The sequence below is a fragment of the Mauremys reevesii genome, linkage group 3 (genome assembly GCF_016161935.1).
Source record: "Mauremys reevesii isolate NIE-2019 linkage group 3, ASM1616193v1, whole genome shotgun sequence".
NCBI lineage: Eukaryota > Metazoa > Chordata > Testudines > Geoemydidae > Mauremys > Mauremys reevesii.
The window spans coordinates 28,244,708-28,270,211 of NC_052625.1; the positions used below are offsets into that span (position 1 = coordinate 28,244,708).

Consider the following 25,504-nt stretch of genomic DNA (forward strand, 5'->3'; position numbering starts at 1 on the left):
AGTGCGAGAAAGTGCTACCTGTAGGAATTTGCTACCTGTAGCAGTTATTCATGTGTAAGGGATTGTTAAAAAAAACCCTGCTATCTGATGTAATTTGCTGCCAGTAGCCGCTAATTGTTACCATGAGCAGTTACTGATACCTAAGGTGATTATTTGCTGACTTGTCCTAATTTGCTAAAACTTGACAGTAGAGTGGGATGGAAGCATAAAGTCTTTAGCTTCCAAATGACCCTGCCTGGTGTACGTATCAATTACCTCTTAATAGGGGATTGTAAAAAATAGTGAGGTCATTTAAACATCATTTATTTTGCAGCTTCATTTACTGTGCTGATAATGTAGCATTCTGACACTGATACTTGTGCCCAAGTGATCTGTGGGTTCTATTCATTTTAGTGGGATGTAGGACATGTGGAGGAGAATTTAAACTCTTAATTTCCTTAGGGTTTGTGTCAATATACTTCTATGCTGGTGTGATCTCTGACCATTACAGTTCATCAACTTAGCAGACAGGCACAGGAAGCAATGCACTTGTCCTGTTGCCTTGACTGAGAGAGGTTTCTGATCAAAGGGAGTGTAGATTCCAGGAAGCTCCTGGAGTAATAGGTTGGAGATGAAAGGACTTATTCAAAAAGAGATAATGGAGTTTGTAGTGTAAAGATAAGCCGGATGGGTTTGTCTCCATTCTGGTATATTTTACTCTCTGGGGACTGGGTAGAAAGGAGAGAGAAGTATTTTGGATTTCCTGTTTCCCTTAATGAGAGCCATCTATGCTCACCTGAAATTTTTCCTGGCAGAAGCAGTTCCTATCTATTTATTACAGGGTCAAAATATGGCTGCCATCAACAGAGGCATTAGTAGTGGTGAAGGTGAGAAGAGGGCCAAGAAGTCCTTTCCCTCCCCCAGCCCACACTCCCATGTATGTGGAAGTCATACTGTTGTTGCTGCCTAAATATCCTGATGGCAAATGGATAGGGGCAGAAGGCACTGCCAGTTATACCGAGCACCCCAGAGGAGCCATGAACTGTGTGGAGTTGTGATGCTCTCTACCACAGGTGGACACCCTACACCCCCATTTTCATCTTTATAAAATGATTGTACAGTATCCAATGCAAAGTTTGTCATGTTGGATGTCTTCGGAAGGCTCATGATGCACCGAGTGTTGTTGTAGTGATCGTTATAATAATATAGGTTATAATTTGATGTATATAGTTATGAGGATGAAAATGTATCCTCATGGCTTAAAGGAAGCCTATTGAAAAACTCTCCAAGAACAGGGAGGCAGTTCACACCTTGTCAGGGCATGGATGGGACAAGCCCAGCCCAGCCTCACAGGAACAATGGACACTGGCTTAGGCCGCAACAAAAGAATCTGTTATACTCTCCAGGGAGTCACCCCTTTCCATTGGGCAGTTTGGGACTGCAATGAGGTAATGCTCACCTGACTCTGAAGGACGGGGGCAAAGCCAAGAGGAAAGAAAGGACAAGATAAAAGAGAGAGACATTTTGCCATGCGCACTCTCTCTCTCTCTCTCTTCCATCTACATCTACAGACACCACCACCACCAAGAGACTGAAACGCTGATCAAAGGGGAGAGTCTGACTGAAAAGCATTTTAAGTTTTTAAGGACATTGAAAGTGTTAAGATCAGCTTAGAATGCATTTTGCTTTTATTTCATCTGACCAAATCTGACTAGTTATACTTTGACTTATAATCACTTAAATCTACCTTTATAGTTAATAATAAATTTGTTTGTTTATTCTACCTGAAACAGTGCATTTTGTTTGCGGTGTGTCAGAGACTCTCCTTGGAGAACAAGGCTGGTACATATCAATTTCTTTGTTAAATTGACGAACTTATATAAGCGTGCAGTGTCCAGCAGGCATAACTGGGCACTGCAAGATGGAGGTTCCCAGGGTTGTGTCTGGGACCGGAGATATTGGCTACTGTCATTTGCTTGCAAGTAGCTGGGAGCAGCTTACATGCCAGAGGCTGTGTGCGAACAGCCTAGGACTGGGGGTTCGCACAGCGCAGTAAGGCTGGCTCCCAGAATCAAGGATTGGAGAGGTCTGGCAGATCACTGGTCCAGATTACACTCCTGTGACATTCTCCTGTTGTGTTTTCTGATATACCTATTCTGTACTAGTGAGGGAAACCCTCATTCCCCAGTGCTCCCGGTGGCCCCAGTGCTCAAGAAATCACAAGTGACACTTCAGCTGTATGACAAATGCTTAGGCAACATCCTCACATACCTATTAGATAACACTCGATACCAAACACATTTTTGGAGTAGAGAGGACCAAGCCTACATTCCTGTCTTTACAGGACTGTTTAAAAAGCATTTTACAAGTTGAATTTTAGGGCTATAGTATGAAAAACCCCTAATGAAAGTCTAAGCATTTAAAAACCTTTATTAGTCCCTTTACACTGCATAGACGGTCATACGGTCTTCTAGTAAAGAAACATTAAATGCGCACACAACATTGAGAGTAGTGCAGAGCATTATAAATAGTATTTTAAATACTTATGAATTCCTTTTGAAAGCAAGCTCATAGGCAGAAAATCTACCATTGTGCTTTATACAGACTTCCACTTTTGTCACTGTTACGTATATCAAGCAACAAGGTACCACCACAAAAATTACACTCAGAACCATGGTGCTCACGTCACTTTATTGCTCTCTGATTTAATTTTTGAGACATTTTCTTGAGCCTTTACCCTCACTGTTAAAACTTAATTTGTCTTGTCTTGATTGTGTTGTCACTTTTCAACACCCTTATTACTGCGAGGCGATTTAAAAAAAAAAATCAAAGTTTTTTTTGGCAGCAGGGTGGATTTGATTTAAATCACTAGTCAGGAAGACTCAATTTAATCATGGATTTCTACATAAAAGTACATTCTTGTTGGTTGTATTAACCTTAATACATATTCTTCACAACTCAGATAGATGTAGGTTTCATTTTTAGATGGTACATACTATACATTTTTAAAGTGAGTTATGTTGATAACTTTTCAGATTAGTTTTACAGCTATATCAGGAAATGAATGATTGTTTGGTTGGTTATTTCATTTACCAAAGGTAAATGAAGTAGATAGTTCACCTCCCAGTGACTTCATAAATATCTCCAGTTCAACAGGTTAATCATTAATATTTGGAGGATTTTCTTGCCATGCTGTATTACAGGAGTCTCAAACATGCAGCGGCCTGCGAGGCTCTTGTGTGTGGCCTGCCAAGCTCCCCGTACCCCTCCCCTGCCCCTCTGCCTACAGGGATTGCATCCTGTGGCGCTGCGAGCCCCGCGCTGCTCTCTGAAGCAGCGGGCAGCACGCCCCTTCAGTCCGGGGGGGAGGGGGAAGGAGGCAGAGGACTCCTGCATTGCCTCCTTCTAGGCACTGCCCCCCGCAGCTCCCATTGGCCGGGAACAGGGAGCTGCGGCCAATGGGTGCTTCGTGGGAGGTACCTGCAGGAACGGCAAGAGCAGCAGACGCACGGAACCCTGAGCCCCTCTCTCTCCCCCCTGGGGCTGCAGGGACATAGTTCCAGCTGCTTCCTGGAACGGAGTGGCTTGGAGCCAGGGCAGGCAGGCAGGGAGCCTGCCCTGGCCCCGGTGTGCGCTGCTGCCACCCCGGAGCCACTCTAGGTAAGTGGCGCCAGGCTGGAGCTCACACCCCTGCTGCACCCCAACTCCCTGCCCTGAGCCCCCTGCTGCATCCCGCACCCCTCCTGCACTCCCTGCCCTGAGCCACCTGCTGCACCCTGCACCCTGACCCCGTGCTGCACCCCTCACCCTCTTGCACCACACACACTAACTCCCTGCCCTGAGCCCCCTGCCACACCCTGCACACTCCTGCACCTCAACTCCCTGCCCTGAGGCCCCGCCACACCCTGCACCCTTTCTGCACCCCCCCGGGGCAGTGTTGGGGTTTGGACTTTGGGGAAGGGGTTGGAATGGGGCGGGGAAGAGGTGGGAAGAGGAGGGCCTAATGGAAGGGGTGGAGTGGGGGCGTGGCCAGAGACAGCGAGGGGTGTATGTCGGTGATGCGGCCCTCGGGTCAATGCACTAGTCCTCATGTGGCCCTCATGGTCATTTGAGTTTGAGACCCCTGCTGTATTAGGAGGAGAACATCACCAAACAGACATTTAAATTGTTTTATTTAACTAAAACAACCATGTTCTGGATTTTTTTTCTTCAACAGCAAACATATAATATTTTAACAAAACAAGCATATGAATTTTTGAATTTAGTTAAACATTCAAATTTTTTAAAATCAGGTTTGTTTTTAACATTGTTTTTAAGAGTGAAATGAAATATTAAAAAAAAAATTAAATTGACTGTCAGCCAAGTCAGCATGAGAAACATATTGGCTTTTGCAGCTAACTCAGTCGTCTTCACCTTCATTTTCCAGTTTGTTCATAATCTGGAAAAGAAAAACAAGCTTTCTTGATTTTGGAATGAATTAGTCCAAAGGAAGAAAATATTCTTTCTACACTGGCAGAAAAAGTTACTGCTATTAAAAGTGATAATCTCACTTCAACAGTCTCTGAATCCAAGTGCTTAAGTCACTTCCACCAGTTCACTGGTGTGACTTTCTTTAAAACATCATCAACAAACATATATTTCTTGAATGGTTCTTATTCCCAAACTGGGTCTCTTTTATGGCCTGCTGCCATTATAGATTTTCCCTTCCAGTGAGAGAATGGTATGGTAGATCTCAAATCAATGAAAGCTACACTCAGAAAGACCTCAAGACTTCTGGAGTATGCTTCTCAAACAGTTTCACTTCTGTTTCTACTCCCTGTCCCTCCCTTCTCACGTTTATCTTCAGACTTCTTCTCCTTGTCCAGATCTATTCCGCCCCCAACAATCGTCTATTCATGGAACTTTTTGAATCTTTGCCCTTTTTAGAGAGAGGTAAGGGATTGACTCTGTGTATACAAATTTTCAGAGGGACAATAGGTTTGAGGTCTGTTATTTCTCACCTCTATTTATTTATTTTAAAACATTTTTGCTGTTAACAAGCATGTTATCTCTGGAGACACAAATCCACAGTCTGAGAACTGCAAAACTAAGCATCTCTGATGGTATCTTCTAGACTGAGCACTGAATCCCATTGGGTAGATCGAAAGATTAACCTAAATAATCTATACAGAAGCCTCTGGAATCCCATAGAATTGGGTCCCTAATCCATGAACTATTTGGAACTCGTTTAGAAAACTTTTCTTAAACATTACATGAATATATTGTTTCATACTATAGAATTACAATTTATAATTCCTATTCCATGATGAGATACATTATAGCTCAAAGATATCTTAATTAAAACTATCTTTAGATAGGTTTTCTCCTCAAAAAGCATTTTATCAAAAAAATCTGATTTAAATAAAAAAGGTGTGTGTTTTTTTTTTAAATCCTTGATTTTTATCCACCCTGTTTAGTAGTGAGGAAAAGGCTATGTCTGCATAATGTAGACATAACATATACTGTTCAGTGGTTGATAATGTCAGATCCCTCTTCTGCTCAGTATCCTGAGCTGAAGTATTTGTCTTCCCAGTGTACAGGTTGCTTCCAGCATAGGTTGGTGAAGATTTTGAGGTAAATGCATGTTGCCTTTATTTTATAACTTGAGTCCATGTACCTGGAAAATAGTTGCTCAGAGAGGTGATAATGGGCTTTGCAGAGTGAATTTGTTCAGAAATACCCCATGTATGGTCTGTCATTGAATTGGAAATCCATTGATTATAACTCCCATTGCCGAGTAATGGCTGGTGATGATTATTCAGTGCCCTCCAGCTGTTCATTCTCTTTTGTTGTCACTAGAGAGCTAACATTGTGCAACTCCCAAATTAACAACATATTTCAGTAACAGTCATGCAACAAAATTTCATAGCTTCATATGCACTAACAATATACATACTTTGACAGATCAATGGGTTTCAGCAGATCTTGATCTTTCATATTATATGTGACTTGACATTCTTTGTATGAAATGTATCATAATTATATGATGGGGTGAATGGGAGGGGCAGGGTACTGCTTAATTCCGGAGTGCCACAATACAGTTGAGATACTTTTGAGTAAGAGGTAACAATCTGTTGCAAGTTTCTCAGTGAAATCTGTATTTGCTTCTCCATTGTCAATGCAGCTGTCATTTTGGCAAGTTCAGCACACAGATCAAGGAGTGTGGCCTTGTACATCCAAAAGTTGTGCAGCCAATGCTCATCATCCCAAAACCGTGAATGCCACCAACAAGTTTGAATTGGTTGTCGCTATGTCCCACAGCAGTCAGTTTTGCATAGAATCATGATGTCCCCCACTTCTATGCTTGCGGCTCTGCAAATACTACAGGATCGTGCACCTTGGCCTTGCAACGCTCATGACAATAGTGCAGAGCCATGCAGGCTCCATGCTTCTGTGTGAGATGGCAGACAGTCAGGAGGGCCAGGCAGGTTTTTGGGTATAGAAAAAACGGTGCCGTCATAGACTTTAAGGTCAGAAGGGATCATTATGATAATCTAGTCTGACCTTCTGCACAATGCAGGCCACAGAATCTCACCTATCCTCTCCTGTATTAAACCTGTGTCTGAGCTGGCATATTTACCACTAGTAGTCAAAGAGGAATTAATTGCCAAAATTAGGCTATCCCATTATACCACCCCCTCAACAAATTTATCAAGCTTAGTCTTGAAGCCAGATATGTCTTTTGCCCCCACTACTCCCCTTATAAGGCTGTTCCAGAACTTCACTCCTCTGATGGCTAGAAACTTTGTCTAATTTCAAGTCTAAACTTCCTGATGGCCAGTTTATATCCATTTGTTCTTGTGTCCACATTGGTACTGAGCTTAAATAATTCCTCTCCCTCTCTGGTATTTATTCCTCTGATGTATTTAGAGAGAGCAATCATTATCTCCCCTCAGCCTTCTTTTGGTTAGGCTAAACAAGCCAAGCTCTTTGAGTCTCCTTTCATAAGACAGGTTTTCCATTCCTCGGATCATCTTAGTAGCCCTTCTCTGAACCTGTTCCAGTTTGAATTCATCCTTCTTAAACATGGGAGATCAGAACTGCACACAGTATTCCAGATGAGGTCTCACCAGTGCCTTGTATAACGGTTATGTATCAGTTTATGTATGGATACATATAAAATCAGGGGATGTATTTAACAATGCTGTGACATTCTATACCTTGGGGGAGCATCATGGAACCCCCATATTCCTCATTTGTATATAATCGTGATCTTACCTTACAAGACATGCTTTATATGTATCCGGGGAAAGATTTCTGATCTGCTGAGTCATTTCTCTATCCATATATGTATATCATTAATGCATATGAAGTTATGAGAATTGTGTTATATGGTTCCCCAGTTTACAGCATGTTTTAGTGACAATCAGCCAGATATTAGCTCCCTAGAGGCAACAGCAAGGAAAGTAACCAACACCTTGATTGATGGGTGTCAAGGAACCCATCAATAACCATTGTCTAGCAAGGGAGCTACAATTCAGTGACTCACCTGCATGAGGCCATACCAGGGGAATAGCTCAGCCTTGTCTGGAGATTCAGCAATGCCCCCAGACATGCCCTGGACTGGTGCTCCCCAAGCACGTAGGACTGAGAGTATAAAACAGACACAGGCCCAGCATGTGGCCACTTTCTCCTTCACCCACCTACGTTGCAAGCAACACTCTGAAGACTCCAACTGAGGGGACTGGCCCAGATTTCAAGGGTGAAATCTGTATATTAAGGACTGCAATATCCAGTGGGGTGAGGAAAAACTGCTTAGTCTAGTTGTTGCCCAGCCTAATAGAGTTGAGAGTTTAGACTGTGTGCTTATTTTATTTCTTTTGGTAACTAACTCTGACTTTTTGCCTATCACTTAATCTATCTTTTGTAGTCAATACATTTGTTTTGCTGTTTATCTTTACCAGTGAGTTTGTATGAAGTATCTGGCAAAACTGGCCAGGTTTGCAAAGGCTGGTGTATATCCACTTTCCATTGATGAAGTGGTAAACCAGTTAATAAATTTGCACTGCTTCTCTTGATCACTGCAAGATGGTATATTCCTGAGTACAGTGCTGGGAGCTGGGGGGATCTGGCTGGTGCCTGTCCCTGTGTGATTCATGAGTGGCTTTGGGAGCATTTATGCAATCTAGCTGGGTGGGGGAGTGCCACATGTGGTTGTGCTGAGTGATAACAGCACCTGGAGGGGTTTGCCTCTGGTCACTAACAAGGCATTGTGAGAGACAGCCCATGCTAGAGAGAGTTCACGGGGCACAGCAGTCCCATAGTCCCAGGCTGCACCCTGGTGATCTCGTCACAAATGTTTATGGGAAGTTGATCTCATGATCACAGTCACCCCTGTGCAACCTGTTTGGGCCTCAGCATACAATGCCAAACCAAAGCTTCCCAAAATACAGTGCGGTGGACAGTGATGAGTTGCACAGTGGGATATCTATTCATGATGCACCACACTCTGAATTGATACAAGTGCTTCTGGTGAGTACCCTCACTGCCAAAACTAGGAGTCCCGTAGGCATGTGCACAAGTAACCGTAGCAACTCTGTGCTGACATAACTTCAGTTAACATACCCTTGTAGTGTAGATATGGCCTTAGGTATATGAAATGTTTGGGACAGGTAACAAGAAATTCCTAAGTATGAGAGTAGACCAAGATTCATTCAGGTGTTTAGGCTCCAGCTTTTGTGGAACTGGCCTTATTGCACTCTAAAAGCTCAGAAACAAAGTGGCACATAAGAACAAAATATCATGTATTTATTAAAAAATTTTGACGTCAGGGTGTATAACTCATGTTTTTAGAATTCTTGTGGTTGTCAAGCTATCTTGGGGTTGTAGATGTGTGTTCATTATATTTTGAAGGCCAAAATTATAAATGGGTTCAACAAAGAATTAGATCAGTTCCTCAGGATAGGTGCATCAGCTATTAGCTGAGATAATCAGGGATGCATCCCCATGCTCTGGGTGTCCCTAAACCTCTGACTGTCAGGTGCTGGGAGTGGACAATGGGATAGTTCACTCAGTGATTGCCTGTTCCCTCTGAAGCACCTGGCACTGGTTGCTGTCAGAAGACAGGATACTGAACTAGACGGACCATTGGTCTGATCCACTATGGCATTTCTAATGTACAGCAAAAATTACAATAGATTTTTGTCTTTGAGAAAGATGTTACATGAGATAGCATACTGCCTTTATTGAATATTTGAGAATCAAGTTCTACACACGACCAATGGCATGCAGAAAAACGCTAACAGCTGGATTTAAAGCCAAAATAACAGTTACAAAAGGCAATCATCATTGGTGGATGTGATGTTGCACTTTATATGATTTTATGAAAGTATGCTGGTGAGTATGAATATAATGTAACTGAAATATGCTTCATGCAAAAGGTCTCTTGTAAGGTATCCTTACAAATCTTATAATCTACTGGGTGTGGTCATCCTATTTGTATAAATTATAACTCTTGTATCTGAAACTAGAAATATAAAATATAACTCTGAGGGCTTATTGTAATTGATGCAAAGTGTGGACCATTAATCATAGAATATCAGGGTTTGAAGGGACCTCAGGAGGTCATCTAGTCCAACCCCCTGCTCATAGCAGGACCAATTCCCAATTAAATCATCCCAGCCAGGGCTTTGTCAAGCCTGACCTTAAAAACCTCTAAGGAAGGAGATTCCACCACCTCCCTAGGTAACCCATTCCAGTGCTTCACCACTCTCTGAGAGAAAAAGTTTTTCCTAATATCCAACCTAAACCTCCCCCACTGCAACTTGAGACCATTACTCCTTGTTCTGTCATCAAGTACCACTGAGAACAGTCTAGATCCATCCTTTTTGGAACCCCCTTTCAGGCAGTTGAAAGCAGCTATCAAATCCCCCCTCATTCTTCTCTTCTGCAGACTCCCAGTTCCCTCAGCCTCTCCTCATAAGTCATGTGCTCCAGCCCCCTAATCATTTTTGTTGCCCTCCGTTGGACTCTTTCCAATTTTTCCACATCCTTCTTGTAGTGTGGGGCCCAAAACTGGACACCAGTGTCGAATAGAGGGGAATGATCACATCCCTCGATCTGCTGGCAATGCCCCTACTTATACAGCCCAAAATGCCGTTAGCCTTCTTGGCAACAAGGGCACACTGACTCATATCCAGCTTCTCGTCCACTGTAACCCCTAGGTTCTTTTCTGCACAACTGCTTCCTAGCCATTCGGTCCCTAGTCTGTAACAGTGAATGGGATTCTTCCGTTCTAAGTGCAGGACTCTGCACTTGTCCTTGTTGAACCTCATCAGGTTTCTTTTGGCCCAGTCCTCTAATTTGTCTATGTCCCTCTGTATCCCATCCCTACCCTCCAGTGTATCTACCACTCCTCCAAGTTTAGTGTCATCTGCAAACTTGCTGAATGTGCAGTCCATGCCATTCTCCAGATCATTAATGAAGATATTGAACAAAACCGGCCCCAGGACCAACCCTTGGGGCACTCCGCTTGAAACCGTCTGCCAACTAGGCATGGAGCCATTGATCACTACCCATTGAGCCCGACGATCTAGCCAGCTTGCTATCCACCTTATAGTCCATTCATCCGGCCCATACTACTTTAACTTGCCGGCAAGAATACTGTGGGAGACCGTATCAAAAGCTTTGCTAAAGTCAAGGAATAACACATCCACTGCTTTCCCCTCATCCACAGAGCCAGTTATCTCCTAATAGAAGGCAATTAGGTTAGTCAGGCATGACTTGCCCTTGGTGAATCCATGCTGACTGTTCCTGATCACTTTCCTCTCCTCTAAGTGCTTCAGAATTGATGGTGGTTCGGAATCTTGATGGCTCCCATTAACCAGGACAATTTTCTGTGGATGGCTCTGTTTTACTTGTGAGTCTTCCTGTATACCTGTGTGCTGGCAAGTGAGTAATGAAGTCTTTGGGTATGGCTACACTTGCAGCTGTACAGCGCTGGGAGTTAAACCTGTCTTCGTACAGCTGAGTAGGGAAAGCGCTGCAGTCTGGCCACACTGACAGCTACCAGCGCACTGTCGTGGCCACATTTGCAGTATCTGCAGTGGCATTGGGAGCGGTGCATTATGAGCAGCTATCCCAGCATTCAAGTGGCTGCAACGTGCTTTTCAAAAGGGGGTGGGGTGGAGTGTGACAGGGAGTGTGAGGGAGAGAGAGTGGATTTTTGGAGCCGACACTGTCAGCACCCTGCCTTGCAAATTCTGACCCCCTCCCGCACCCCTCTCTCACTCACTGACAGCAAACAGCAGCTGTTTGTTTCCTCAGAGACCAGATAAGCAGCCGCTGCCGAAACTGACCCCCCCCTTCCTCCCTCCCGCCGCGCTGCTTCTCTCTTCAAGTCCCCTCCCTCCCCCTCTCTTCAAGCAAACACTATCTGTGGGCATTCCAAAGGGAGCCCCCTGCCTCTGCTCATTCACAGCAAACAGTAGCTGTATTTGTTTTTTTGATAAGCAGCTCCGGGAGCCCGGAGTTCACAACAAAACAGAGTGGGACCTTTACTTAAAAAGATTATGGGAAGCTTCCGGAGGTCAGTTACAGCGTACTAAGATTATTCCCTGTTTACACTGGCGCCCCAGCGCTGCAGCAGCAGCGCTATACTCTTTATTGCTCTCGTCGAGGTGGAGTACAAGCAGCGCTGTCGCCACGGAGATACAGCGCTGTATGTGCCTTGGCAGTGTGGAGGGGGAGTGAGTTACAGTGCTATAAAGCCACCAACAGTGCTGTAACTCTCAAGTGTAGCCAAGGCCTTACAGTGATATGTGATCCTGTCACCTGAACTGGAACCCATCTTTAACCTGGTGTCCTTCCATTGAGAAGGAGGGGGTGGAAACCCAGAGAGGGACAAAGGATTCCTGCCTTATGCAAAAGATATATAAAGGGGTGGAACAGAACAAAGATGGGAGAGGAGCCATCGTGAAGAATCCCCTAGCTACCACCTGAGCTGGAACAAGAGCTGTACCAGGGGAAAGTATTGTTTCCAGGCCTGGAAGGTGTCCAGTCTGAGGAAAAAAACTTACTGAAGCATCTCTAAGGGTGAGATTATCTGTATTCAATTTGATTAGACATAGATTTGCACATTTTATTTTATTTTGCTTGGTGATTTACTTTGTTGTGTCTGTTACTACTTGGAACCACTTAAATCCTACTTTCTGTATTTAATAAAATCACTATTTACTTATTAATTGACCCAGAGTATGTATTAATACCTGGGGGAGCAAATAGCCATGCATCTCTCTCTATCAGTGTTATAGAGGGCGAACAATTTATGAGTTTACCCTGCATAAGGCTTATACAGGGTAAAATGGATTTATTTGGGTTTAGACCCCATTGGGAGTTGGGCATCTGAGTATTAAAGACAAGCACACTTCTGTTAGCTGCTTTCAGGTAAACCTGCAGTTTTGGGGCAAGTAATTCAGACCCTGGGTCTGTCTTGGAGCAGACGGGAGTGTCTGGCTCAGCAAGACAGGGTGCTGGAGTCCTGAGCTGGCAGGGAAAACAGGAGCAGAGGTAGTCTTGGGACATCAGTTGGCAGGTCCCAGGGGGGTTTCTGTGATCCAACCCATCACTGTGGATTAAATGAAAACAAAGTTTTGAGACCAGGCCAGAAATTCAGTCAGACTGGAAGTCAGATGATCCAACAGAATAAACAACTCTTAAAAATAAGAAGAAAAAGTTAGACTTAAAAATTGAAAATTAGAAATCACAGTAAAAAACATAGCAAGTACAATAATAGAAACACGGATGTCATTGCTAAAACTACTAGCAAGTACTTACTTATACATATTTTCAATAAGTATTTGTTAAAATATAAATGTAATAGCCCAGTGACATGCATCTGCACAATAACAAAGCTAAATGATGAAGTGCTAAGAGTAATTCAGGGAATCCCAGCAGCAGATAAGACAAATTTGTGAACTTCTATGAGACTTTATGCAATCAGATACACCGATCAGGGATTCTTTGTTTCCGAGGGTATATGTAAAATGTTTCACTGAATTAAGTCTCCTGCAGCACTTTAGTAGGTTACATTAGACTGAGCAGCTGCAGTGACTAGGCCTGTGCCTTTAAGAAAAACCATTGGGATGCCTGTGCTTGTAAGAACCCAGCCCTGGGAAGCCCATGCTAACAGGTACTGTCTGTGGGAGGGGAAATAAAGCCCCTCCTGCCCCATTTTTTGCAAACACTGGTGTCTCAGTCCACCAGGGTAACTGTTACCCCCTGTGCTGGGGTTTTGCCCTCTGGCAGCGCCTCACCTCTAGGCTTAACCCTGGCTCCTTCTCTCCCCCATCCCTGATTTTCCCCTTCAGCCCCTATCCTAACCCTGCCTGCAGCTGCTTGACCCCCCTTACCAGTCAATTTCCGCCCCCTGCTCAGACCTTGGCTACCCGTCTCCTCCGATTTGCCCCCTTTGCCCCTTTTAAAAAGCAGTCTGCAGACTCCTATGCCAAGTAAGAGTAGGGTGAAGGCCAGTGGCTTCAGCAGATGTTACTGAGCATACTCAGTGCACCCTAAGTAGCAAATTCCTAAAGATAGCCATTTCTCACACTACACCATTGCTGTTGTAAAGTGCTGATCTGAAAGTGCTATTAGAGTGTCACATTTTCTAGTATTGATACTGCGGCTTGTGCTCCATCACTGGCCCACTTATCTTCTTGGCCCTTCCTGATGCCTTGGAGTATGAGGGAAAGTAACACTTCAGTCAGAGATTGAAAAATGTATTGCTGTGATATGGATGTTTCTTGTTTAGCATCTATGAGTTTGCCTTCCTTGAAGGAGAGGAAAAGCTTTAGAGGGCTGGGAAGACACTGTCCCTGTTTTCTCAATTCCTACAATTTCTCAAAGGGCTGACCTGCTTTCGGGAGAGAGAAGCTAGGGAGACTTGCCTGCAGCAGAAGGGAATGGTAGAGCAAAGCCCAGGCTGCTGGTTATCAATGGCAATGAAACTGGTTGTAGCACTCCTTGCTTCTCCGTTCCCCACCCATTCACCTGTCATAGGTATTTATTTGATGGGGGTGTGCTTGTCTTCAATTCCTCCCCCCATATTTACCCCTGGTTGGATGGACTGTTCCTTTCTGCTCAGGCTGGCAGTGGTGGGCGTTCACCACTAGCATTTGTTCTGCCCCGCCTTTTTGAAGTACTTTGGAGGTAACTTTACTTGATCCCACACCTACTCCAAGGTGGATATAGGGTACCCTTAGTGTTTTCTTCTGTCTTACAGCTGCCCAAGTGGCTACTCCCTGTTACCTCTTTTCACCTTCTCACTGCCATTGCTGCTGCTAACCTGAAGGAACTCTAGGGAGCTCTTTTAGACATCCTAGGGGGGGATGGTACTCATTTTCTAAGTGCATGCTGATCCTCCAGTTAGATGAAAAATCCCGTATTGGATTAACAACACTGAGCCTCCATTCTGTTTAAGAAAGGACAATCGGGGGGAAAGTGAATGCTGCAGTTCACGTGCAGGTTCTGAGAACATCTATATAGGAAGAGGCAGTGCTCAGATATTGTACTTCTTAGCAATAGAAGCTTTTGGCAACATATTCTGACCAGGTTTGATGGTTTGTCCCTAGATTCTATTGCTACTGTCCTCCTGAAAGTACACAGCTTTAGTGGCTGCTGTCAGCAACCATGAGCTGCAAAGACTCTAAAACAGTCACAGACAATGTTCCCTCTAATTTTTTACATCCACGTGCGGAATTAATTTTATGTGCACAATATTGAGGTGATGGGTGGCAGGGTGGGGATGGGAGGAAGAGGGTTGGGTGCAGGAGGTGAGGGCTCTGGCTAGGGGTGAAGGTTCTGGGGTGGGGCTGGAGATGAGGAATTCGGGGTGCAGGAGGGGGTAGAGGATTGGAGTGTAGGCTCTGAGGTGAGGCCAGGGATGAGGGGGTTGAGGTTTAGGCTGTTCTCTCTCCCCACCACAGCCCCAGGACTTCCCCATCCCTCTCTCACTGCAGCAGCTTGGGGCCGGGGGAGGGGCACCTCTCCCTGGCAGCTCCGGCGGGCCTGGGCTGGGGGACCTAAATAGCCTGCTGCGTGGCCACACACCTTATAGGGAACTTATTTCCTTACGAAGCTCTGTTCCAGAAGTGCTGCAAGCTGAAATTAGCATCAGAATTGTACCCCTTGCAGAGGGATTTTAGTCTTATCACCTTCCACTGCTGTCCTATTGTATCTTAGAAATTAAAAATTGCTCAAGGAGATATTGTAGGGAATTTTGCTACTTTGAGCCTCAATTTTTTAGGTTCTAGTTTGTTTTGAGAAAGAACCTGATGAGCTGAATGTCAAAAAAGGAGGGGAACAAAACATTCCAGCTACACTGGAGTGGTTATGACTAGAGTAGGGTGAAAGTTTTTTGGTTTTGGATTAATAGTTTATTTGCAAAAAACATGCAGTATTGGGTCAACAGAAACTATTCCGCAAATTTGTGTCAAATTTCCAAATAGTTTTGGCCTTTTTTTTCTTTGAGACTTAAATACCATTCACAAAATGACAGTAGGAGAAGGAGGTGCCCTCCTTTATAACCTTTCTAACCTTACCAGGCCCAGTGACTATTCATTGCCATTCATAGTGGCAATTCATAGAAAGTTACTGCTTGCAGCATTCTGTACAGGCCAGTGTTCCTGAAGATGTGTGCATCATGCATCTTCCCGGACGACCCTGCGTTTCACTGATATCAATGCAGGGTCATCCAGGAAGATGCATGATGCACACATCTTCAGGAACACTGGCCTGTACAGAATGCTGCCAGCAGTAACTTTCTTTCCAAACCAGAAGATTCTAATAGGGGGCGGGGTGTTGAAAGGTCCATAGCGATCCTGGGAGACCCAGTGTACCCCTTACTCCCATGGTTCATGAAGCCTTATATGGGAAACCTGGACAGAAGCAAGGAGTGATTCAACAATAGGCTGAGCAGGTGCAGGATGACCATAGAATGTGCCATTGGCAGATTAAAAGCATGCTAGTTCTGCCTTTATGGCAGGTTAGAGGAATGAGGAAATGAGGAAAATATTCCCATGGTCATAGTCGCCTGCTGTGCACGCCATAATATTTGTGAGGCTAAGGGTGATAAGTTTCCCCAGGAATGGAGCATGGAGGCTGATTTTGAGCAGACAGATACTAGGGCTATTAGAGAGGCACAATGGGGAGCTATTTGAATCAGGGAGGCTTTGAGGCACCATTTTGACAATGAGCACTAGCAGTGTGTCATTCTGTACAGCACTCTGCCATGCTTTGTAAACTTGCTGCCTTGCATGAAAATTTTGATGATTCCTGACCGTGATTTGTAGTCAGCATATTCCCACTGTGTATTAATTCCCCCAGCAACCACTGTGTGTAGGAGACAAAGATTGGGATTATCTTTCAGAGAGTGTTTTTATTAAATACCAATTAACAACACACACAAAAGGCTTGATGGGAAGGGAGATAACAATGAAGGGCAGTGTAGGCTCTAATAGCTGTGTGCATCATTTTGGAAACTGGCCAAAGAGGTGGAGTGAACAGGGTACTGAGATGGGCTGAGAGATGCAAGGGTGCATCTTCTGCATATGTGTGGCTTCAGACTGGTTACCTATGCTGCTCACCTGTGTGCTGCTTTGGTCCCTGTACAAGTGATTGCAGATCGGCACAGGAAACTTTCCTACAATGAGGGAAGGAACAAAGCACCTCTCGCCAACAAACCTTCAGCATAGGATTGGCGAGTACCTCCAGAAAAGTTTCCTAGAGATCTCTCTGGAGGATTCCTGTGAAATCTCGGTGTGCATTAACACATTGTTCCACAGGGCCCCCACTGTGTAGCTGCATAGGAGAATGTGAAGCATACCCAAACACAGCTAGTTTTGTACATGTCTATTCCTTCTGCTAGAATATACAAAAAGGACAGCTCTACCTCATATAACCAAGCAGCATGAACTGAAAAAGAACATTAATGGAGCTCTCCTCTTCTGCATCATGCACTCCAGAGATGAACTGCTGGAATTGGCTAGAACCCACTAGAGTAGAAAAGATGTCTTGACTCGCCATGCCACCAGACAACCCTGCCGTGTGCTCCACGTCATCCTCCAACTCGATCTTCTCATCCACGACTTTGTCCTCTGTGTTGAGACCACTGTCTCCAGCCCCACCGAAGTATCTACGGGGCTCTTGGCAGTGAAGGTGAGTTCGCCACGGAGGATGGCATTCAGCTACTTATAGAAGTGGCAGGTCTTTGATGCAGCACCAGAGCAACGGTCTGACTCGCTTGCCTTCTGCTCCTTTATCTCAACTCCTTTAACTCAGTTCCTCTATCTTTGCACGGCACTGGTGTGTGTCCTATTCGTAGCCCTTACCCAACATGCCATGAGAAATATGACCATAGATACTGAAGTTCCTATGCCTGGAGCGGAGCTGAAACTGCACAGCCTCCTCTCCCCACAGTGCCAGCAGATCCAACAACTCAGGTGTGTTCCAAGCAGGAGAGCATTTGCTGTGTGGAGCTCCTGTGATCAGCTGGGAAGATATGAGCTGTCCACACCAAGCAAACAGGAAGTGGATTTTCAAAAATTCCCAGGCCTTTTAAGGGGGAGGGATGGATGCCTATGTACCTGGATGCAGGGCAGTGGAGTTCAAACCACTGACCAAAACCGTCAGATGAGCATTGTGGGACACCTCTTAGAGGCCATTTACAGTGACCTAACCAAGCACAGTGTCTACACTGACACTTTGGGCTTGGCTACACTTACAAATTTGCAGCGCTGCAGCAGGGTGTGAAAACACACCCTCTCCAGCGCTGCAAATTGCGGTGCTGCAAAGCGCCAGTGTGGTCAAAGCCCCAGCGCTGGGAGCGCGGCTCCCAGCGCTGTCCATTATTCCCCACAGGGAGGTGGAGTACGGACAGTGCTGGGAGAGCTCTCTCCCAGCGCTGGCGCTTTGACTACACTTAGCGCTTCAAAGCGCTGCCGCGGCAGCGCTTTGAAGTGCTAAGTGTAGCCACAGCCTGTGTCAATACGACTTCACCACAAAAAGCTCTACGCCTCTTGTCAAGGTGGTTTTATTTAGTGGGCAAAGCAGGAGAGTTTTTTGTTGGTGGAAGGAGCTTTGTAGTTTGTACACCTCGAAGCAGCACCAATTTAGCCCGTAATGAAGACAAGCTCCAGAATATCCAATAGACCAGTGGCTAGGGTATTGCCTGAAAATATCAGAAACTCAAGTTCAAATCCATTCTCCACATCTGGCAGAGGAGGGAATTGAATGCACAGTTCCCACATCCCAGGTGAGTGCCCTAATCACTGGGCGAAAGGTGATAAAGAGACTACTATCTACAGCTGTTTTGTGACTCTAGCGACCAATTAAAAATGCTGGAGATAACATTTTGGGTAGAACGTTTTAATTCAAGCAGAAATGGATTTCTTCAATTCACTAAATTTTTTTTGTAGCTTTCAGAATTGGTTCAACTCAAACCGAATATTTGCCGAGCACTGTGAGGGGAAATAGGTTTTGGCTTTCTGGATTAAATCTACTCAAATGACTTTATGCTTGGGAAACCAATGGTCTGTTGCTTGTCCTGATTTGAAACTTTAGGAAGAGAAATACAAGTTCTTGTCACTTGGGTATTTTCTAAACAAAGCTCAAGCTCATTAGCGTAAAGCTAATAGATTAAATGAGCTTGATTTCTGATGTCTATGAAATATGATTCTCCCTTCTTAGTTTGGTGTCTGTCTATTTTGAAACTTCTGTATATTACTCCTGGGGCAATTTTGCGCTAACTTCTGTCTACAGCTACCTAGGCTTCTCTAACTTCAGAATGTATAAGGCCAGAACGCTCCAGTAGATCATCTAATCTGGGCTCCAATATATCACAGCTCCTTAAATTTCACCAGGTTACCCCTGTATTGAGCCCTAAACTTATATTTGACTAAAGCACAGCTTCTATCAGCTGGCAGCAGACCCTAGTGGATCATATGCCAATTAAGGATAGTAGACATGCTCCCTGTGCCAGTAGCTGTGAGGAGGGAGGCATAGGAACCTGTTATATTGGCTCTACACCTGCTGGGACTCCCTGTCCTTGGGAAGTTCCCAGTAGGCAACTTGCAGGTGGCTTCCCCTCCCTTTTGGCCCCCTACGCAATTCAAAGGGAGCATAATAGGCCCACAGTATTACTTGTTGTCTCTTGATCTTTTGAAATGTTCGGCTGTCAGACAAAAGTTTAGACATCAGTATTGCTTTACGTGAATTCACCCGCTTTGTGCTTTGGCCAGTGGCATTCCCCAGTGCAGTGCAAACTATTTTAATTGTGTTGGATTCAGTCACGTCAAATTAATACAAACTATTGGTGAAGAAACCTGAATCAGAGCCATTATCAAGGAATGGGAAGATGGAACGATCAATGCCTTTATTATTAATGCTCTAGCGGTGATACTCTGAAAAGTGAATAGAAGAATGTCATTTTGGAGCTCCCTCTTTGTCTCAATGGCTCAAACTAGCCAAAATCATAGTAAAAAGATGGGAGTTTTTTGGCAGTCTGCAAACTCATCCTGAGATGTTAATTCAAGCTGTGTTCTCTCTGGCTTGTGACACTGGTAATGAAGCATAAGTTTTGTAATCAGAATGTAGTTAACAAATCTGTGGAAACATGAGGCGGCATAGAATCCTGCTGACTCTGTTAGCTGTGTTGGTTCTGTAGTGTGAACAAAAATAAGAAGTATCAGAGGGGTAGCCGTGTTAGTCTGGATCTGTAAAAAGCAACAAAGAGTCCTGTGTCACCTTATAGACTAACAGACGTATTGGCGCATAAGCTTTTGTGGGTGAATACTCATTTTGTCAGTAATAAAAGGCGCAAATCTATGTCTAATCAAACTGAATACAGATAATCTTACCCTTAGAGATGCTTCAGTAAGTTTTTTCCTCAGACTGGACACCTTCCAGGCCTGGGCACAATTCTTTCCCCTGGTATAGCTCTTGTTCCAGCTCAGGTGGTAGCTAGGGGATTCTTCATGATGGCTCCTCTCCCATCTTTGCTCTGTTCCACCCCTTTATATATCTTTTGCATAAGGCGGGAATCTTTTGTCCCTCTCTGGGTTTCCACCCCCTTCTTCTCAATGAAAAGACACCTGGTTAAAGATGGATTTCAGTTCAGGTGACATGATCACATGTCACTGTAAGACTTCATTACCCACTTGCCAGCACACAGGTATACAGGAAGACTCACAAGTAAAACAGAGCCATCCACAGACAATTGTCCTGGTTAATGGGAGCCATCAAGATTCCGAACCACCATTAATGGCCCACACTTTGCATAAATTACAATAGGCCCTCAGAGTTATATTTTATATTTCTAGTTTCAGATACAAGAGTGATAATTTATACAAATAGGATGACCACACTCAGTAGATTATAAGCTTTGCAATGATACCTTACAAGAGACCTTTTGCATGAAGCATATTCCAGTTGCATTATATTCATACTCATCAGCATACTTTCATAAAATCATATAGAGTGCAACATCACAGTATATTTCTTGTTTAAGAACAGTTTGGTTGAGAGTGAAGTTCATAGAAGGTAAAATGACTTGTTTTCCAAAATCTAAAACAATGGAATTGGGTTATGCTGGTTTTATACTTTTTTCAATATTACTACAACACTATATCTGTAACAGAACTAATACGGCCTGATTAAAAATGCACATATTTCCTATTTTCCTAAACAAAGATATGTACTCTTGCAGGTTGTTAATGAATACTTTGAGTGTTTGTTGATTCCTGGCTGGATTAATAATTTGCACCTTGTTTTCAGCTTCGAGCTCAGAATCAGGTGCTGAAAAAAGGTGTCGTGGATGAGCAAGCAAATTCTGCTTCTCTGAAGGTACAAGTTAAAAAGTCTTCTATTTAATTGCACTCTTGTCAAACTGTATGATCAGATGGTGAAGTTTTGCAGATCCACTTTGTGGTTAAGTGGATGTAGCTAATTGTAACAAAGGATTGATTCAGTAAGAATTTCCCATCTGCAACTATTCTGTTCCTGATGCGGTGTGGTGAGCATTTACAATACAGTCACCAGGAAGTGTTCATCTGACTGTGTAAAAGGAAGAAGTACGCACTCGCAGCATGCTTTGTGTAGACTTAAGGAATCTAAACTCTTTTGCTAAAAACAATCCATATGTGCGTTTAGGTTGTCTACAAATTAGTCACTTTTTTTTTATAATGCTTGTGCTGAAATTGTAGTGGATTGATGAAACTTTTATGCTAATTAAGGAACAACTGAAGATGAAGGACCAATCATTGAGAAAACTGCAACAAGAAATGGACAGTTTGACATTTCGAAATCAACAGCTTGCAAAGAGGGTGGAACTGCTTCAGGATGAACTTGCTTTCAGTGAAGCCAAGGGCAAGAAGAACAAGGTAGGCTTCAAATTAAAACAATTTACTTAAAGAAAAATGTCCTGGCTTTCCATCACTGGTCTTGTTTTTATCAGCATCTTAGTAAGAGACATAAAACAATGTCCTTCACTTCTTCTTTTCTGCCTTTCTATCCCCATGTATATTTTGTGCCATATATTGTATGGAAACTTCCTAGCAGTAACAATTGGTAGAGCATTGCTTCACCACTTGATAGTATCTAATAATAAAGAAATTTAATTTAAAATAAATGAACATACGTTGTAAAACAAGCAATAGAGAATGCCCCGAATTTAGTGTGTATACAATACAAACCTAATGTTTAACTATATAAACTTAGACTTTTGTCTATCGACTTGTACCACACACTTTTGTGGTCCCTTCTAACCCCGTGATTCTATGCAAATCTGTAAACTGTGTGGACTGGGGTAGGCAACTTATGGCACGTGTGCTGCCAGCTGATTTTTCAGTGGCACTCACACTGCCCAGGTCCTGGCCGCCAGTCCGGGGGCCTCTGCATTTTAATTTAATTTCAAATGAAGCTTCTTAAACATTTTAAAAACCTTATTTACTTTACATACAACAATAGTTTAGTTATATGTTATAGACATAGAAAGAGACCTTCTAAAAACGTTAAAATGTATTACTGGCACGCAAAACCTTAAATCAGAGTGAATAAATGAAGACTTGGCACACCACTTCTGAAAGGTTGCCGACCCCTGGTGTAGACCATGGTTTCCTATGATTTGATGAGTAGGAATATAGGAATTTATACTGGATCAAACTGAGTCCATCTGGTCCAGTATCCTGTCTTTGACAGTGGCCAATACCAGATGCTTCAGAAAAAAGTGTAAGAACCCTGAAATAGATACATGACGTGGGAATCTGCCCCCTCTGCAGATTAAATTTCTGACTGGTTTTTAGTAGATTTACTTAATCCCTGAAGCATGAGGTAAATATCCTTTCCAAAATTTTTATCATCAATTGATAATTCTGTATGGGAATCAAGAATATTCAAGTTGATATCTTGAGTTGATACAGTTTACTTAGAATTATGTAAGGTGTATGAATATTTAATTTTTCCTCCTCCAGTGTGCATTAGTGTACATTTATCAACACTGAATTTCACTTACTTATTTCCTTTCCACATCTTTAATAAGTATATTAAACAACATGGAACCTAGTACAGAACCTTGAGTCACCCCACTCTGAATCTTTTGCATGACAACTGACCTTTTATTCCTATTTATATCTTTCTGTCTCCTAGCCAGTTTGATTGAAAACAGTACTTTGACTCTCACCCCATGACTATTTAGATTCTTTGGTAGCCTCTTCTGCCAGGATGAACTGACTTAAATCATCTGTTTTGTATTTGTACTTTTTTTAGTTTATTTTTAAACAAAAGTTAATTCTCATTAGTTGGTAACCATTAAAACATGTTGATTTGCACCTGAGTATAGCCTTTTCACTAAATTTAGTGAATTCTTTTTACTAAACAGGATACACTATATTATGCAAATTTATTTAAGCAATTGTATAGCTTAATTTAACTTATTCAGAGTGTTAACAGTTACATTTTTTAAAATGGTGAATGATACATTTCTTATTTACTAGATGATTCTTGTTTGACTCGGGACTTGTGTCAAAGCCTGCTCGGATGAAAATTCAGATTCAATTACAAATGCACAAAACCAGCGTTTTAATTTTTGTATTGACTAAAACTTCTTAAGTGCTGAAAACATAAGAATTTTTAAAAAACATGGTTTGCATTTAAAATTAACCTTTTTAAACAAAGGAAATATCTGTAGTTAATGAATTGAAGTGATTGTTTCTGGTCAACATGTTCTTCAAGATTTTACAGATTGTAGAGCTCACCCTCTCACAAGATTGAAAGAGTAAAACAAGCTTTTCTGCTTTTTCAACTGATTTCTTAACGCTGACTGAGCTAGTCATTTGAGCTGAACTAGTTAAACTCAAATGAAGAAAATATTTTCTCTGCACTTGCAGAAGAGGCTATTTCAAAAGTTGGTTTAGCAAATCAACAAACTCTGTTTCCAGGTGCGTAGCCCACCAGTTTAGTGGTTGACTTCTGGTAACAATTCACAGCAAACATCGCTTAGTATTTTTTTGTGTTTAATTTACATAATCTTAATAGATTATAATAAATTTAGGCTTTACCTTATGCTATCAGTTTTAAAAAACATTGATTTTTATCCACCCTGTGTTGTATGGAACCTCGTCAAAGGCCTTTTAAAGTCTAAATGAACTACATCGGCTAGTTTTCCTTCATCTATTACTTTATTGACACCTTCAGTGAAGTCTAAAAGTTTAGTGAGACATGATTTTCCTTTGCTAAGACCATATTGCTTAGACCTATCATACCATAATCTTCCAGATGTTCTGTTCTGCTTATAATTATCATTTCAACCAGTTGGTCAGGTACAGATGTAAGGCTTTACTGGCCTCTAGTTCCTCAGATCACTCCAAGAGCCTTTTAAAAATATAGGTACAACCTTTCCTATCCTCCAGTCCTCTGGAACAGTGGCTGTTTAATAGGAGCTTAGCCATTTCATCCTTAAGTGCCGCCTTATCTTTTGGATGTATACAATCTATGCCTGTTGGCTTATCACCTTTCACATTATTATTTTGCTGCAGTACCACCTCTTCTGAAACCTGAATTTCTGAGAGTAGCTGATCTTCATTATGAGAAAAGAGCAGGTCTGGGGTAGGTTTTCTCAGTGGTGAAATCTGATACAGAGAAATCACTTAGCTTCTCATTAGTGTGCTTATCGTCCATAATTGCTCCATTTAGCTCCGGTGATTCAACACACACACCCATTCTTTCACAAGCTTTATGCTTCTGATATACTTAAATCTGTTTTTATATCTTTTGTTATTTGTTCCTCAAAATACATTTTGGCCCTTCTAATTTCCCTTTTACTTATTGCCAGCTGTGATTTATGGCTTCCATCAGTTCAGACTTCCAAATTTTGAAGGATTGCAGTTTGCTTCTAATAGCCTCTCAGACCTTACCATTTACATTGCCTTCCAGGTTCCCATTTTGTTCAACAACCGGAATGTATTATGACACTCCATTATTGTTTAGTTAAGTAGCATCCATACCACTTCTTAAGGTTTTTACTTCCCTTACTTTTAAAGCCATTTTGACTAACTATATTTTATTGAAATCTTCCTTTCAAAGTTCAGTGTCATTGTCACTTTTTGGTAACCTGCCTGCCCCAGGATATAGCATTTAATTGTGTTGTAGGCCTGGTCTACACTATAATTTTAGGTCTAATTTAGCAGCATTACCTCGATTTAACCCTGCACCCGTCCACACGATGAAGCCCTTTTTTCAACTTAAAGGGCTCTTAAAATCAATTTCTTTACTTCATTTCTGAGGGGATTAGCGCTGAAATCGGCCTTGCCTGCTCGAATTTGGGGTAGCGTGAACTTCTATAAATTCGACAGTATTGGTCTCTGGGAGCTATCCCAGAGTGCTCCATTGTGACCGCTCTGGACAGCGCTCGCAACTCAGATGCACTGGCCAGGTAGACAGGTAAAGTCCTGTAAACTTTTGAATTTTATTTCCTGCTTGGCCAGCGTTGTGAGCTGATCAGCACAGGTGACTATGCAGAGCTCATCAGCAGAGGTGACAATGAAGTCCCAGAATAGCAAAAGAGCTCCAGCATGGACTGAAGGGGAGGTATGGGACCTGATCGCTGTATGGGGAGACGAATCCAGTAAATGAAATGCCAAAACATTTGAAAAAGTCTCCAAGGGCATGAAGGACAGAGGTTATAACAGGGAATCGCAGCAGTGCTGCGTGAAAATTAAGGAGCTCAAGCAAGCCTACCAAAAAAACAGAGAGGCAAATGATCGCTCCGGGTCACAGCCCCAAACATGCAGCTTCTGTGATGAGCTGCATGCCATTCTAGGGGGTGCAGCCACCAGTACCCCAACCCTGTGCTTTGACTCCGTTAGTGGAGTAGGACGCAACACAGAAGTGGGTTTTGGGGACGAGGAAGATAGCTCTCAGCAAGGGAGCGGAGAAACAGGTTTCCCCAACAGCCAGGATCTGTTTCTCACCCTGGACCTGGAGCCAGTAACTCCCGAAC

General features: G+C 43.0%; 1 protein-coding gene across 4 annotated transcripts in view; it reads left to right on the forward strand.

Moving 5' to 3' along the window:
• The window catches only part of PPP1R21 (protein phosphatase 1 regulatory subunit 21), a 90,561-nt gene that overhangs the window by 436 nt on the left and 64,621 nt on the right, over positions 1 to 25,504 (forward strand). For 3 of the 4 annotated variants that reach the window (XM_039532688.1, XM_039532689.1, XM_039532687.1), the window contains exons 2-3: positions 20,785 to 20,853; positions 21,243 to 21,389. In XM_039532688.1, coding sequence (XP_039388622.1) covers positions 21,255 to 21,389 — 135 coding nt within the window. In that variant the 5' untranslated portion in view covers positions 20,785 to 20,853; positions 21,243 to 21,254. Of the gene's footprint in view, positions 1 to 1,772; positions 1,822 to 20,784; positions 20,854 to 21,242; positions 21,390 to 25,504 lie in introns of all 4 variants that reach the window. The other variant, XM_039532686.1, reaches the window with a different exon arrangement.